This window comes from Eleutherodactylus coqui, chromosome 10, assembly GCF_035609145.1.
Source record: "Eleutherodactylus coqui strain aEleCoq1 chromosome 10, aEleCoq1.hap1, whole genome shotgun sequence".
NCBI classification, from domain to species: domain Eukaryota; kingdom Metazoa; phylum Chordata; class Amphibia; order Anura; family Eleutherodactylidae; genus Eleutherodactylus; species Eleutherodactylus coqui.
The window spans coordinates 67,042,687-67,055,298 of NC_089846.1; the positions used below are offsets into that span (position 1 = coordinate 67,042,687).

Here is a 12,612-nt window from a genome sequence, read left to right on the forward strand (position 1 = left end):
CAAGTATGTAATGCGCATTTACACACGCCCATTGATTTCAACTCCCAGCAACCCCACTGATCAGCTATTTGAAGGGGCTGCGCTGGTTGGGCGAATGCTGAACCATCTTCATTGTATACCAGGCGCAGTGCTGAACATTGTAGAGTGGCCGTGTCTGGTATTGCAGCTCAATCCTATTCACTTGAATGCAGAAACACCATGTGACTAATAAATGTGACATCACCGGCTGCAAAAGAGGAGGCAGCACCCATTACAGTACTGGGGTCACTTTAAACAGCTGATCATCGGAGGGTGCCGATCCCACTGATCTAATACTGGTGAACTATCCGAAGGATGCATGCGATCTATGGGAGTGCGTGCGCTCTTGAGTGAAGAGTCGTGTTCTCGGACTGAGCGCCGACCAGGGGAGCCAGGTAAGTATAAAACGTACACCCCAGGACTCCATATCCCGTCCTATGAGGACCGTAGCTTAGTTTATGGTACTCATTGGATGTGACAGGTTCTCCTTAAAGGGGTATTCCTATCTCAGCACTTCCTGGCTGAGATGAGAAAGCAGTGGCCGGGTGTTACAGAAATAGCGAAGGTGGCAGCCGCTTCCATAACTCCCATCAAAGTGATTGGTTATTAAGGTAGAAGCGTAGCACGGAGCGCCACACTGTTTCTATAGCATCCGTGTTGAGAAAACTGCAGAGCGCACTGTGCTACGCTGTTTCCGTGACACCCAGTCAGTTCAATAGGAATTCCAAAAATCGCATAAGACTGCTGCCTTTACTTTCCAGTGATATCCGGCGAGTTGATTAGGAAACCAGCTGCAGGTTTCTCATCTCGACCAGGAAATGCTGAGGTGGGAATACCCCTTTAAGTCTGAGAAAACCCCTTTAAGGGGTTAAATGATAGCTGCAACTAGATTGGTTGCTATGGACAACTGCTCCTCCATTCCTTTACTGATCATCCCCCACTCAGTAGCAGCTGTAAAGTGACTGGCCAGAATCTCCAGGATTACTGATTTCCGGCTGCACAGGGGCTCCTGTTCAGCACCACTGCACGATAAAACGTGGCGGTTGCTAATAGCAACCAATCATGTTAGAGCTTTCACTTTTCTAGGGAAGGTTAGGAAATGCAAGCTGAAATCTGATTGGTTATTAGGGGGACTGCTGCAGGATTATTGTTGGTACTTGTGGGTTATCGGTCACTACTTTAACATATATGTAGGCTATTGCCGGGGTTTGGAGAAAAAGAAAGAGTACAGGAAATTAATAGTGTTTTTTACGCACATGTATTGATGAAACATTTGTGAAATTAATGTAAAGTGCTGCCGGCTAACCCACAAGTACCTTTCAGTGTCCACACATGCACACACCCCACGGGCACCGAGCGCCGCACTGCACAACCCGCTACAATTATCCTACTGTAATATGCTAAAAAAAGCAAACAGATGAACACATGAAACAATAGTTACCGTCGGCTCACTCTTCGTAGAATTCCATTGGTTGACTTCTATCACGTGACGTACGTAGAAGGCGAGGACACGTAGGAAGCGTAATGTGCTAACCAGTCAGAAGCTCACAGCGGGGGCGTGGCTACGCGGCGCTGGTTGCTATAGCAGTGAGGCCTGGTCTGCGGCCTAGGAGCGGGTTAGTAGTAGTTGGTAGCGTGACTCTTCTGAGCGCGGGTGCATACAGGTAAGGTTGGCCGCCGGTTTGGCGGGTGAGGCGAGCAGCGCTTGCACAGGGGAGGGCTCCGGTCTCAGCCATGTTCGCCCCTGTCGTCTCTAGAGTTTTGTGGCGCTCATGAATGAGTATATGGCCGCCCAGATGGGTCCCTCAGATACCGCAAGTAGCCGGGATCCGCACACCCTTCCCGCCAGTATACAGACCGGCACTGGACCGAGAAAATAACCTTTTAGTCGTTATTTTGACTCCCACTTGAGTCTTTTACCCGGAATGGGAGTCAGAATGATGCAGTATTTGGCAACTTAAGTGTGTGTGTGTGTGTGTGTGTGTGTGTGTGTGTGTGTGTGTGTGTGTGTGTGTGTAATATATTATATTCTCTTTCTAGTAACCTTGTGTTACAAATTGCCTTGTGCTTCAGAGCTGCATTCACAACTCTGCAGGCATCATGGCAAGTATTTTGTATTGGCTACTGCCACCTCCTAAATATGTGACTCCTGCAGCGCTCCCCTCTGTTGGTTCCTATCTAAGGCCGGCGGCACACGGCCGTGACTGGCTCCGGCCTGGAATTCCGTGGCGGAGCCCGTCACGGCGCTCCCCCAGAGACCCCAATACTTGCTGGCGGGGAAGCGGTTTCACGCTATCTTTCGCTGTGCTACAGCGGAAGATAGTGTGACGGACGGGCTTCCATTGACTGCAATGGAAGCCGTCCGCGCGTACACCCGCGGCAAATAAAGCATGCCGTGGGTGATTTCACGGTGTGGAATTCCTCACTGTGAGCATTGAGTTGATAGGTTCAATAGATCCTAATGGCTGCGGGCAACGCGGCAGAAATCCGTCCGTGGGAAGGAGCCCCAAGGATCCTTTTACATGGACTAAGGCTGCTTTCCACGGGCATTTTTGAATTGCGTTCCCCGCAACGATAATCCGGCTGCGGGGAGCGCAATGCACGCTTTCCATAGTGTTGCTCTGGAGAGCGCAGCCCCCCTGTCCACGAGTAATAATTGCGCTCAGCAATGATTCTGTTTATTTGGCTTATTTAGCTCAGTGGTAAAAATCATTCAGTCTTTTTTTTTTTTTTTGTTTTAAAGTGATCAGTTGTCTGCAGGGGGGGGGGGGGGGGGGGGGGTTATTAAAGGGGTTTTCCAGTGAAATATGATTGACCCATCATCCGGATAGGTCATCAGTCGCTGATCGGTGGGGGTCCCAGGGGGTGGACCCTGGCTGATGCACTGTTGAGCTATCCTGATGATGGGTCATCAATAATATTTCACTGGAAAACCCCTTCCAGCTGCTTTTACACGGAATGACTGTTGGGATCCAGTGAGAATCCGAACACTTATAACGCTGCAGCAACTGAGCGACTAACGAGAAGTCATTTGCTTCTCATCCAGTTTCTGTATAACAGGCAGTCATACACTAATGAGCGACGCCCCGCTTACTATGGATGGCGGCTGGACCGCTCCCCGGCCGCTCTGCCTGTGATCAGCTAGGGATTATCAACGGTTCCTGCGCTGTTACAATCTGTTGCCCAACAAGTCGCCCCGTGTAAAAGGGCCGTAACTCCCCCGATGGACCAATAACTGTACAGGCGAAATGAGGAAAAACGTACTGCTATCTGGGTGTGTAAACTGGCGCTGTTGTAAGGTAGCGGTAATATTCGCTTCTTCCCCCAGATTTACTGCTGTGGGTAAGCAGACCCTGAGAGCCCTTCTACCTGGGGCTGATACCCGACAGTTCGCCCCAGCCGTAGTCCTCCTTGGGCTTTTACACAGCAGTGATCATCGCTGAGTGAATGGAGGCGGCGCAGGTCGGGGATCATATCGGCCCCCCCCCCCCCCCCCCCCTGTTAGTTCTGTCAGACCCTTGCCCACTGTGCAGAAAATACAGGTCAGAAAAGTATAAATGACCTAAAAGACCATCCACCCAACCCAATATCTCCCATATACAACCTGCCCCTCCATACATCTCTGCCCTAATATCCTGATTACACCCCCCCACCCCGTACACCTCTATAATCCCTGCTACCAATCCTCACAAGACCCCCCTTGTGCTACTCTTCTAGTCTGCTACTTAGTTGTCTCCAGAATTTCTTTCATGCAGCACCATGTTCTGGCACTTACTACCCCCCAAATGATTTAACACCCCCCCCCCCCCCCCCCACACACCACCTTTCTCCCTCATTCATACCTTCTTGAAAACTTCAAGATGAACCTCAAAAGCCTGCATTAAGGCCGGTGATATTTGTGAGTTGTGAGATGCATATCTTATGAATTGGGGGTCATACATGCGAGCAGTTTTCTTTTCCCTGCATTGCACCGGGAAAAACTGCAGCATGTCCCATCTTTGGGCAGTGCCCTCGCATCACCCCTTGTTTTCAGTGTGGTCGGCACAAGGGGCACACAAGTGCAATGCGTGGTTTCCTATTGAAAACAACGGGAAAAGCTCCCCAAAGTGAAGTCAAGACAGTCTTGATACAAAAGCAGCCCACATCCGCAGGGAAATCGCACCTTGGGAGAGCGATATCAGCTGAATTTCACAGCCCAATATATTGCACTTGCCCGAGTGAAACTAGCCTAACCGTGCTGCCGTTCTCATGAGCAGCTCCACCCTCTCCTCCTGCCTCCTCCCACTGTAGACTGAGCCCCCGGCGCAGGGCTACATCACTCGTTTGGATATATGTACTGAAATCCTCCATGTGCACTAGCTTGAAATAAGAAGAGGTTACAGAATCTTGAAGGGATTTTCCAGGGGACCAATATTCATGACTTATCGGGATTTAACCGTCTACCCCTGTTAAAATGCCCTTCATTTCAGATTTATTTTTATCTTCAATGTGACCGTTATCTGTACAATTCCAACGAAAAAACAAACAAATCAAAGGCCGACTGCACATGGCAGAGCTGGATTCCGCATGCGGGTTCCCACAGCGCAGTGCAGCTGTGACCCCACTTACTTGCCCTTTCTGTACTGTGGGTTGACCTAGAGGCTCACCTTGGTTATGTGCAATTGCAGATGGGCTGCGGGTAGGACGGCCCCCATTGACTTCAATGGACGCTGTCCGCACGGAGTCTACAGAAAAATAGAGCATGCTGTGATTTTTTTTTTTTTTTTTTTTGTCCCCCCCCTACCTTTCTGTGAGTGAGAAAGTGTGTTTTGTTGTTTTTTTTTCATACCTCTTCAAAGCATGCTACTTGCTGGGGATCCTCTATGCAGATGCTGACCACAGATTCCACTGTAAGAATTGGTCTGCGTGAAGCTGGCCTTGGGGTAAAAAATCACCCTTTTGCAACCACCAGCAGGATTCGCATGGGAAATTCTTATAACGTGCTGAGATATATTATATTTTATTTGACTGTCTTTTTTTTTTTTTTTTTTTGTTAAGCCTCTTGTGAAATGTCCATCCAGGAGATCCGACCCAACAACACTATCTACATCAACAACCTCAATGAGAAGATAAAGAAAGATGGTGAGTATCTAAATGCTGAGATTACCTTCCTACCTGCACTAGGAAATTCTGTTATGGGAGCAGAAAAGGTGAGCCCTCTGGCCAAATAGATATGTTTTTGAGAGAACCGATCAGTGCCAAAGAGACATCTTTGACTGTAATGGGGTCCACTTGGTTTCCATTCTGTCATCTGGCATTTTACCAGGCGATGGTAAGAAAAAAACCCACTAACGATAATCGTTCACTTTGCGTTCGTCCGTTTTATCCAACGTTGGCTCATTCACTTATCATTCAGTTTAAACAGCCGTCGTTCAGTCCTTCTTATTCACTTACAACAAATGTGAACACCTGAACGATTTCTTGTTTGAACGAGCCAATGTTGTATCCGCCTGTATAAACGGGCTGCACAGGTGAACTCTGACTTAATTTGCTCATTCAAATGATGAAATTTTATTTATTTTTTAATTTAAATGGACCCTAAGGCACAGATTGAAGTCGCACATTGTTTGCTTTAGACCGCCCTGCATTGAAGACCCTTAGAAACACAATACTGCCTGCTCCAGTATATAGTGAGTCACTTACTGTATGGCTGGGTTCACACAGGGCGGATTTGCCGCGACAAATCTGCCCACGGCTGCTAATCTCGGGATTAGCCAGCCATGTGGACGAGATTTCTCAGAAATCTCGTCCACACGGGACGGCCAATCCGCTGCGGTAAGTCAGGCTGGAACCGTGGCGGCCGCAGCCGCGGTTTCAGAATATACAACGTCCATTCTTTTTTTCATTCCGCTGCGGCCGCGCTCTCCTCTATGGGAGCGCCGGCCGCAGCGAAAAAGCGAGCGGCCGGGCCGCTTTAAAGCCGCCATGGCTTTTTCTGCGGCAGTTCTCCCTGCGGAAATCTCGCGTTTTTTGCTGCGGCCAAACCGCGAGATTTCCGACGGGAATCCACCCTGTGTGAACCCAGCCTATAAGTTCCCAGGTGGCTCATGACAGCTGCTGGCTGGGACCAGAGTACAGGCAGAGGGCACAAGATTTGATTTCTGGCCTACAAGTTTCGTTAAACCTGCTGCTCAGTCTGACATTACTGTGTTTTATCATCTTTCCTGCAGAGCTGAAGAAATCTCTGTATGCCATTTTCTCCCAGTTTGGGCAGATCCTTGACATCTTGGTGTCTCGCAGTCTGAAGATGAGAGGACAGGCATTTGTCATCTTTAAGGAAGTTAGCAGTGCAACAAATGCCCTGAGGTCAATGCAAGGTTTCCCCTTCTATGATAAGCCGATGGTTAGTATTACATCTTATTAAGGAACTTGTATTCCTCTCCCCGCTGCCATGTTTGCTCACAGGCCATTTCTGTTATGGCAGCTTAGATGTCGTTCCCCTGTATAAGGCCTCATCCAGATAGTTGTATAGCCTGTAATGAGTCTGTGTGCTGTTCGTTAAAGGCGCAGACCTAAAATACACCTGACTGAATAAAGCATTATTCTACCGAAATGCTGTAACGTTCTTTGAGAAATTCAAGTAAATCCGTGTTTGTCTTTTCTTTCAGAGGATACAATATGCAAAGTCTGACTCGGACATCATAGCTAAAATGAAAGGTACCTTCGTAGAGAGAGACCGAAAGCGGCAGGAGAAGAGGAAAGTCAAGGGACAAGATGCTGCAGTTGCCAAGAAAGCTGTTCCAGGTGGTCCTGTGGTTCCAGGTTTACCAGGGCAGATTCCAGTACGTTGTCTGTTATTGATATCTTTGATTGTAGCTTCTCTATCCTGGATTTTTCTTTTTTATGATTTTTTTTTTTGTTTTGTTTAGGGAATGCAAAACATCCCTGGAATGAACCAAGCACCTCGGATGATGCATATGGCTGGACAGTCACCATACATGCACCATCCTGGCATGATGCCACCACCAGGAATTGCTCCAGGACAAATGCCTCCTGGTGGCATGCCTCATGGACAGATGATGCCAGGACAAATGGCACCTATGCAACAGGTAAATAGACTAAGACTTGTATTTTGCTGTTTTAATTCATTCTGTACATGTTGTAATTAGATTTTGTGCTACCTATATTGTGACTTACTACTACAGGTGTAATCCCAAAAAACACTAGCCTGGCATAGTGCTAGGACATGCTGTAATGTTGCAATTGAACAAGGAAGCAAAGGTCCCTTTTGGCTCTTCTCCCTCTTGGCAGTGCTTCTGGCCACCCAATGTGCTGGTCATTGCAACAGAGCCCCATTCAAGTGAAGAGCATCACTTGTGTTGCATGATTCTAAAGATTAGTAAGGGTCAGGGTCCTTGTACACGGAGGGAGGAATGGGTAAATGAGTCATTTACTTTAAAATGCAGTCAGCGCACACAGATAATCGTTTAACTTCATCTTTCTTTTGTTCATTTTATTGTTGGCCCTTCAGGGGACTCTGCCAGTGAATGGGAATAACTGAACAATCGTTTTTTTTACCTACAACTACTTGCAGACTAACTAAACAATGATTTTTATGTCTGCATAAAATGAACAAGAAGTGAATTATTAGTTGTTGGCCGTGTTTACACTGAACAATTGTTTAGGTCCGCACAATCTAACGAAACGTCTTTCTTTTTTTGAAACGATAATTGTTCCATGTAAAAGGACGCTAAGTAATGGCAGATCAGGCCTATTTAAACAGCTGTTTACACTGAACGTTTATCGTTTAGGCAGCTTAAAATCCTGAACGATCATTCAGTGTAAACAGCAGCTGTTCAGTGCTGAATGGCCGCTGCTTACAGTAATTGGAGGGGGACTGTGGGGACAGAACTCTCCTCCAGCCGCCACGACTCCCTGCTGGCCACTCTGTGAGCGAGCCAGCCAGTGATACTCGCTCCTGTGTAACCCCATGGGAGCGAGTAGACACGTGGACAAATGTCAGGCATCATTTGCTTGACACTCATCCAGTGTAAATGGGCCTTTACTATGGTAGGAAATCCCCTCTAGGACCACTCTCTGAGCCAGAATGGAAAGCCTCTCTGGCACTGCCAGACCTGTGCATTTTCCCTGCAGTGGTGTAGTAATTCATTGATGGGGCTTAAATACTGCATTCCTTCAAGAGACAACCTCTTTAGGTCATTTTCTGATGACGCATTCCCTTTATTGTATAAATCAAGCTTTCATCTTAAATTATTTTAAAGAATTTTATTTATATTTTTTTTTAACTTTTTGCAATCTAAAACAATAAATAAATTTAGTCCATATATCCTGCAGTTTTCTCACTGACTGCAGAGCCTAATAGTCTGACCTTTTCCTCTTGGAGAACCTTTCAGCAATCATCTCATTATACTTGCAGGCAGGATTGCAATATAAACTGGCATCTATATACAGATGACACCGGATCCACCTTTCACAATAGGTGATGGTCACAGCTCCTTCTCAATGTTCCTGCAAAGTGATCTTGATACAGAGGCGGTTTTCTACAGAAGTTAATGGGTCCGCTTCTGTCCATTGTGTGAATGGCCTATGAGGCTGCTGTAAAGCACATCTCTGCAGGTCAGGCAAGCTGGCTGCACCCCATAGTCATGTACATACAGCCGGAAAACAAAATCTGCAATCAGAAAATGGTGAAACATTTTCCATAACTGTTTTTATTTTTTTTTTATGGTGACAGTCTTAAGGAAATGCATTCCCCTTTTTTAAATGTCTTCCCTGTATGGTCTCTTTTTTGTGACCCTCTGTATCATATTTTTTGCTATTACATTCTAACAATTACATTATATCTTGTTCCTCAGATATCTGAAAATCCACCAAACCATATCTTGTTCCTGACCAACCTTCCTGAAGAAACGAATGAGCTGATGCTATCAATGTTGTTCAACCAGTGAGTACCTCTTACTATCTCCTGGAGTTACAGAGAATTGTCACATTGTACAATAAAGGTGGCCATACAGAAGATAATCATCGCTTGAAATGGCCAATTTTGCCCACTTTGGGTATCCATCGCTTCAAAAGATGATTGGAACGACTGTCCTCAATGGACAACCATAGTCTGCCAAAGACCTGATCTGTCCTGTTGGGAAAACGTTTGGCTGACCATGTTGAAAACTATAAGTGCATGTCATGAACTGCTAAAACCTCTGATCACTTGCCATATTGGTAAAATCACTAATAACATAAATGTAATGCTCCACTAGCTGCTATTTTGATGGCCAGTTCCCCGCTGGTCTTCTAGGCGCATATTGTAACAGTCATGTGATCCCTGCAGCAGAGCTGATTAGCTGCAGTGGTCACATGACCATCAGAATATGCACCTAGAAGTGAAGACGAGAGGGGACAAGTGAATATTACTATGCTTATGTTTCCTGCTGAGATTATCCTCTGGTTAATGGACGATTGCTTGGCTGATCGTTCTATTATTTTAGCAACTTTTTTTATTTTGTCCCAATATAAAGGGAAAAACAAATTACTGCTTAAAGTCTGACAGTCACCCATTCAAATCAGTAGATACGCAAAAAACATATGGAGGTTGTGTAGAAGAGAAAAACTGATTGTGTTTCCCCCCCCCCCCCCCCCAAAAAAAAGGCTTTAATTCTATGACCAGCTTTAGACTTTGTTCTAGTAGTTGGATTCCTGAAGACACTCTTGTTTGTCTCTGACCTGGTCCTTGGAGTCCTGATGCTTCTTGGAGTTGTCCTTACTTGATTTCTGCAGCACTCGTTCCTTTTGTATACTAACTCAAATGTTTTCTCTTAGGTTCCCTGGCTTCAAAGAAGTCCGTCTGGTCCCTGGACGCCACGATATAGCATTTGTGGAATTTGACAATGAAGTGCAGGCTGGTGCTGCCCGAGAGTCTCTACAAGGATTCAAGATTACCCAGAGCAACTCCATGAAGATCTCATTTGCAAAGAAGTAATAGTGCACTGGGTATAGGTGGAACGCAAGCTTCAGTCTGATCTGGTAAAACTGACTGGTTTTAGTTGGGTCGTAGCAATACGGATTAGCCTTTTTTTAAATTCTAGTTGACTTCTCATCCAGCGTATTATGTTGGTGAGTATGGCACGGATACTTTTTTTTTATGCATCTGTCGAAAGCATTGCACCCAGAGTCTGACTGCCAGACATTGTACCTGGAGCTTGTCAATAAAGTTCTTGTTTTTCTATACGCCTTCTGTCCTGAAATTATTCTATTGGAATGCAGAATGACGTGTTAAACCTAAACGTACTTGCATGGTAAGTCCCCCATATGTAACATCGGAGTCTGGATGGAAAACTGCGTATCTGAACACCTGATATAAAAGGTACTTTACTGCATTATAAAACATGCAAAACACTAAAAGATAAAACATTAAGGCAACATAAGCTTGATGTACTCCTTAGGGCTCCTGCACACAAACGCATTGTTAGTGTATTCTGCACGTGGGTTTTGTGTGGAATATGCTGTACCAATCTGCCATAGTCTTCTATGTTGCAGCCTACACATATTGTGCGAAATACACATGCAATAAAGGTCACAGCATGTTTTATCTTGGCGCTTATGTGTGCATACATGCCAAGATGGCCAACGATTGCCACGCACAGAAACTACAATGTCATTGCGTACTTGCTGCATGCCTGTCACTTTCCCTGCTGTGACATTCAAATGAATGGAGTGCTGGCCAAGAATGTGCAGTCGGTGCTCTCGTTAGTTTCAATGGGACTGATGTATCTAGCTGAGCTCTCGCCACTCCTGTCTCCACGGTCTCATTGAAAGTGAATAGAGCATTAGTGTGTTTGCATTTTATTCAGTCTCCTCCTAACTGTCGGGGGTGCAGTGAGGAAGACTGACACAGGACACCTGTTGAGATTGGTGGGAGTCTCGGCAGCTGATGGGGGATAACTTGTAGTCTAAGTAATACCGCTCTTAAGCTCGCTCTGTGGCAGAGTCTAATAGATTGCAATACCTGGGATCCTTCCCTAGGCTATGGGTTGCCAGGTGAACCCATCAGCACCAAGCAATTGTGAGAGGGGAAGGGTGATGGTGCACTGAAGGGACCAGCTCAGCTGGCTGCTTAGATGTGTTGTCAACTTTGCCAGCGGCATTTAAACGGTTAACTGCAGTGATTAAGATAGTTCTGACTACTGCCGGTGGGTGTTAGCTGTTAAACGGCTGGCACCTATGGAGCTGGCTCAGCTCCCCAACCCTCACCATATGCTACCCATAACAACCTGCTGTACATTCACATTGGGTGGTCCTTTAACAGGTTAATTACAACATATATACAGTTTAGAATTGCCCGTGTTAAATTGCTTTGGTCCTAACATAAAAAGCCCTACCACCCAGCAGACTGTAAGGTCAGATGTGACACACAAGATCAGGATATTCTCCGACTGCACAAGTCTCCCATTGATGGAGAGGTACAGTGGGCACTTTGTGCATTCAGATGGTTGTGTACGACGAGCCAGGTCTGTGGAGGAGGCGGGTCACAGCTCTGCTAGGATCACAAGTATAAATGTATTATAGCACCTCCACATACTGCAACCTCGCCTGGAGGAGGAGAATAATCCTACTTTCATGTCAACTTGCTGGATATGGGTTCAGTGATTCATTGCTTATATCAGAATAGTCCCTTCCTTCCCCTTAGGGGGGGAGGGGTGGGGTTTAGATTCCTTTCCAAGCATTGCATAAAACCTAAGGAAATAGTCTGTTGAAAAATACAGAATAACGTTTTGCCTTTTTTTTTTTTTTTTTTGTATAAACTAGTTAGCCATATAACGGTGGCTTCACACATTCATATTTGCACTCAATAAGCAGAGAGTAGAATCCATCTCCTTTCTTTTTGCGTGTTTAAAAAAAAAAAAAAAAAAAATAGGACTTGCTCTATTCTTGTGCTCAACAAGGGTCCCCATAAAACTGTGAGAGGTGTGCAATATAAAATACACTACACAATTCCCTAAACAAACACCTCTGGACCTCATTCAATTTTTAAATAGCCTTTTAAATCCCGGTGAGGGGGGTGTCCCGCGTCCATATGAACATGGCCCTTAGTGCGCGAAAAAGTATCACGTTTTAACCCCTTAGTGACCAGGCTTTTTTGCTTTTTTCCATTTTTGTTTTTTCCTACTTACTTTTAAAAAATCGTAGCTCCTTTATTTATCCATCGACGTCGCTGTATGAGGGCTTGTTTTTTGCGGGACGAGTTGTATTTTTCAATGGCACTATTTATTGTACCATATAATGTACTGAAAAACTTTTTTAAAATTCTTAGCGGAGAGAAAAGAAAAAAAAACGACATTCCACCATCTTTTTCCTGTTTCTACGACGCACAAACCAACAAAAACGACCTGATATTTTTATTCTATGGGTCAGTACAATTACTACGATACCAAACTTATATAGTATTGTTTTTGCTGTAGTACTTGTGTTTTTTTTTTTTTTTTTAAGATATTACATTTTTTCAATTTTCTGCAGTCATTTTTGTGCTCGTGATAACTTTTTTTTTTTTTTTTTTTTTTTTTTTCGCCGACGTAGTTGAGCAAGGGCTCATTTTTTTTG

General features: G+C 45.3%; 3 protein-coding genes across 4 annotated transcripts in view; 2 read left to right on the plus strand and 1 right to left on the minus strand.

Moving 5' to 3' along the window:
* The window catches only part of ACTMAP (actin maturation protease), a 32,571-nt gene extending 31,051 nt beyond the window's left edge, over positions 1 to 1,520 (minus strand). Inside the window, exon 1 of the mRNA XM_066581230.1 lies at positions 1,460 to 1,520. The gene's annotated coding sequence lies outside the window, so the exon portion shown is untranslated. The remainder of the gene's footprint in view (positions 1 to 1,459) is intronic.
* A 28-nt stretch (positions 1,521 to 1,548) lies between these two features.
* Positions 1,549 to 10,242, plus strand: SNRPA (small nuclear ribonucleoprotein polypeptide A). Of its 2 annotated transcripts, none has more exons than XM_066581224.1 (7): positions 1,549 to 1,634; positions 5,056 to 5,139; positions 6,228 to 6,400; positions 6,666 to 6,839; positions 6,927 to 7,106; positions 8,874 to 8,962; positions 9,835 to 10,242. In XM_066581224.1, exons 2-7 carry the CDS (start codon positions 5,067 to 5,069, stop codon positions 9,992 to 9,994), a joined length of 849 nt encoding a protein of 282 aa, XP_066437321.1. In that variant the 5' UTR covers positions 1,549 to 1,634; positions 5,056 to 5,066; the 3' UTR covers positions 9,995 to 10,242. The 2 variants fall into 2 exon arrangements, with proteins under 2 accessions (XP_066437321.1, XP_066437320.1); XM_066581223.1 differs by having other exon boundaries at positions 1,577 to 1,682.
* An 83-nt stretch (positions 10,243 to 10,325) lies between these two features.
* The window catches only part of MIA (MIA SH3 domain containing), a 31,736-nt gene continuing 29,449 nt past the window's right edge, over positions 10,326 to 12,612 (plus strand). The window contains exon 1 of the mRNA XM_066581227.1: positions 10,326 to 10,378. The gene's annotated coding sequence lies outside the window, so the exon portion shown is untranslated. The remainder of the gene's footprint in view (positions 10,379 to 12,612) is intronic.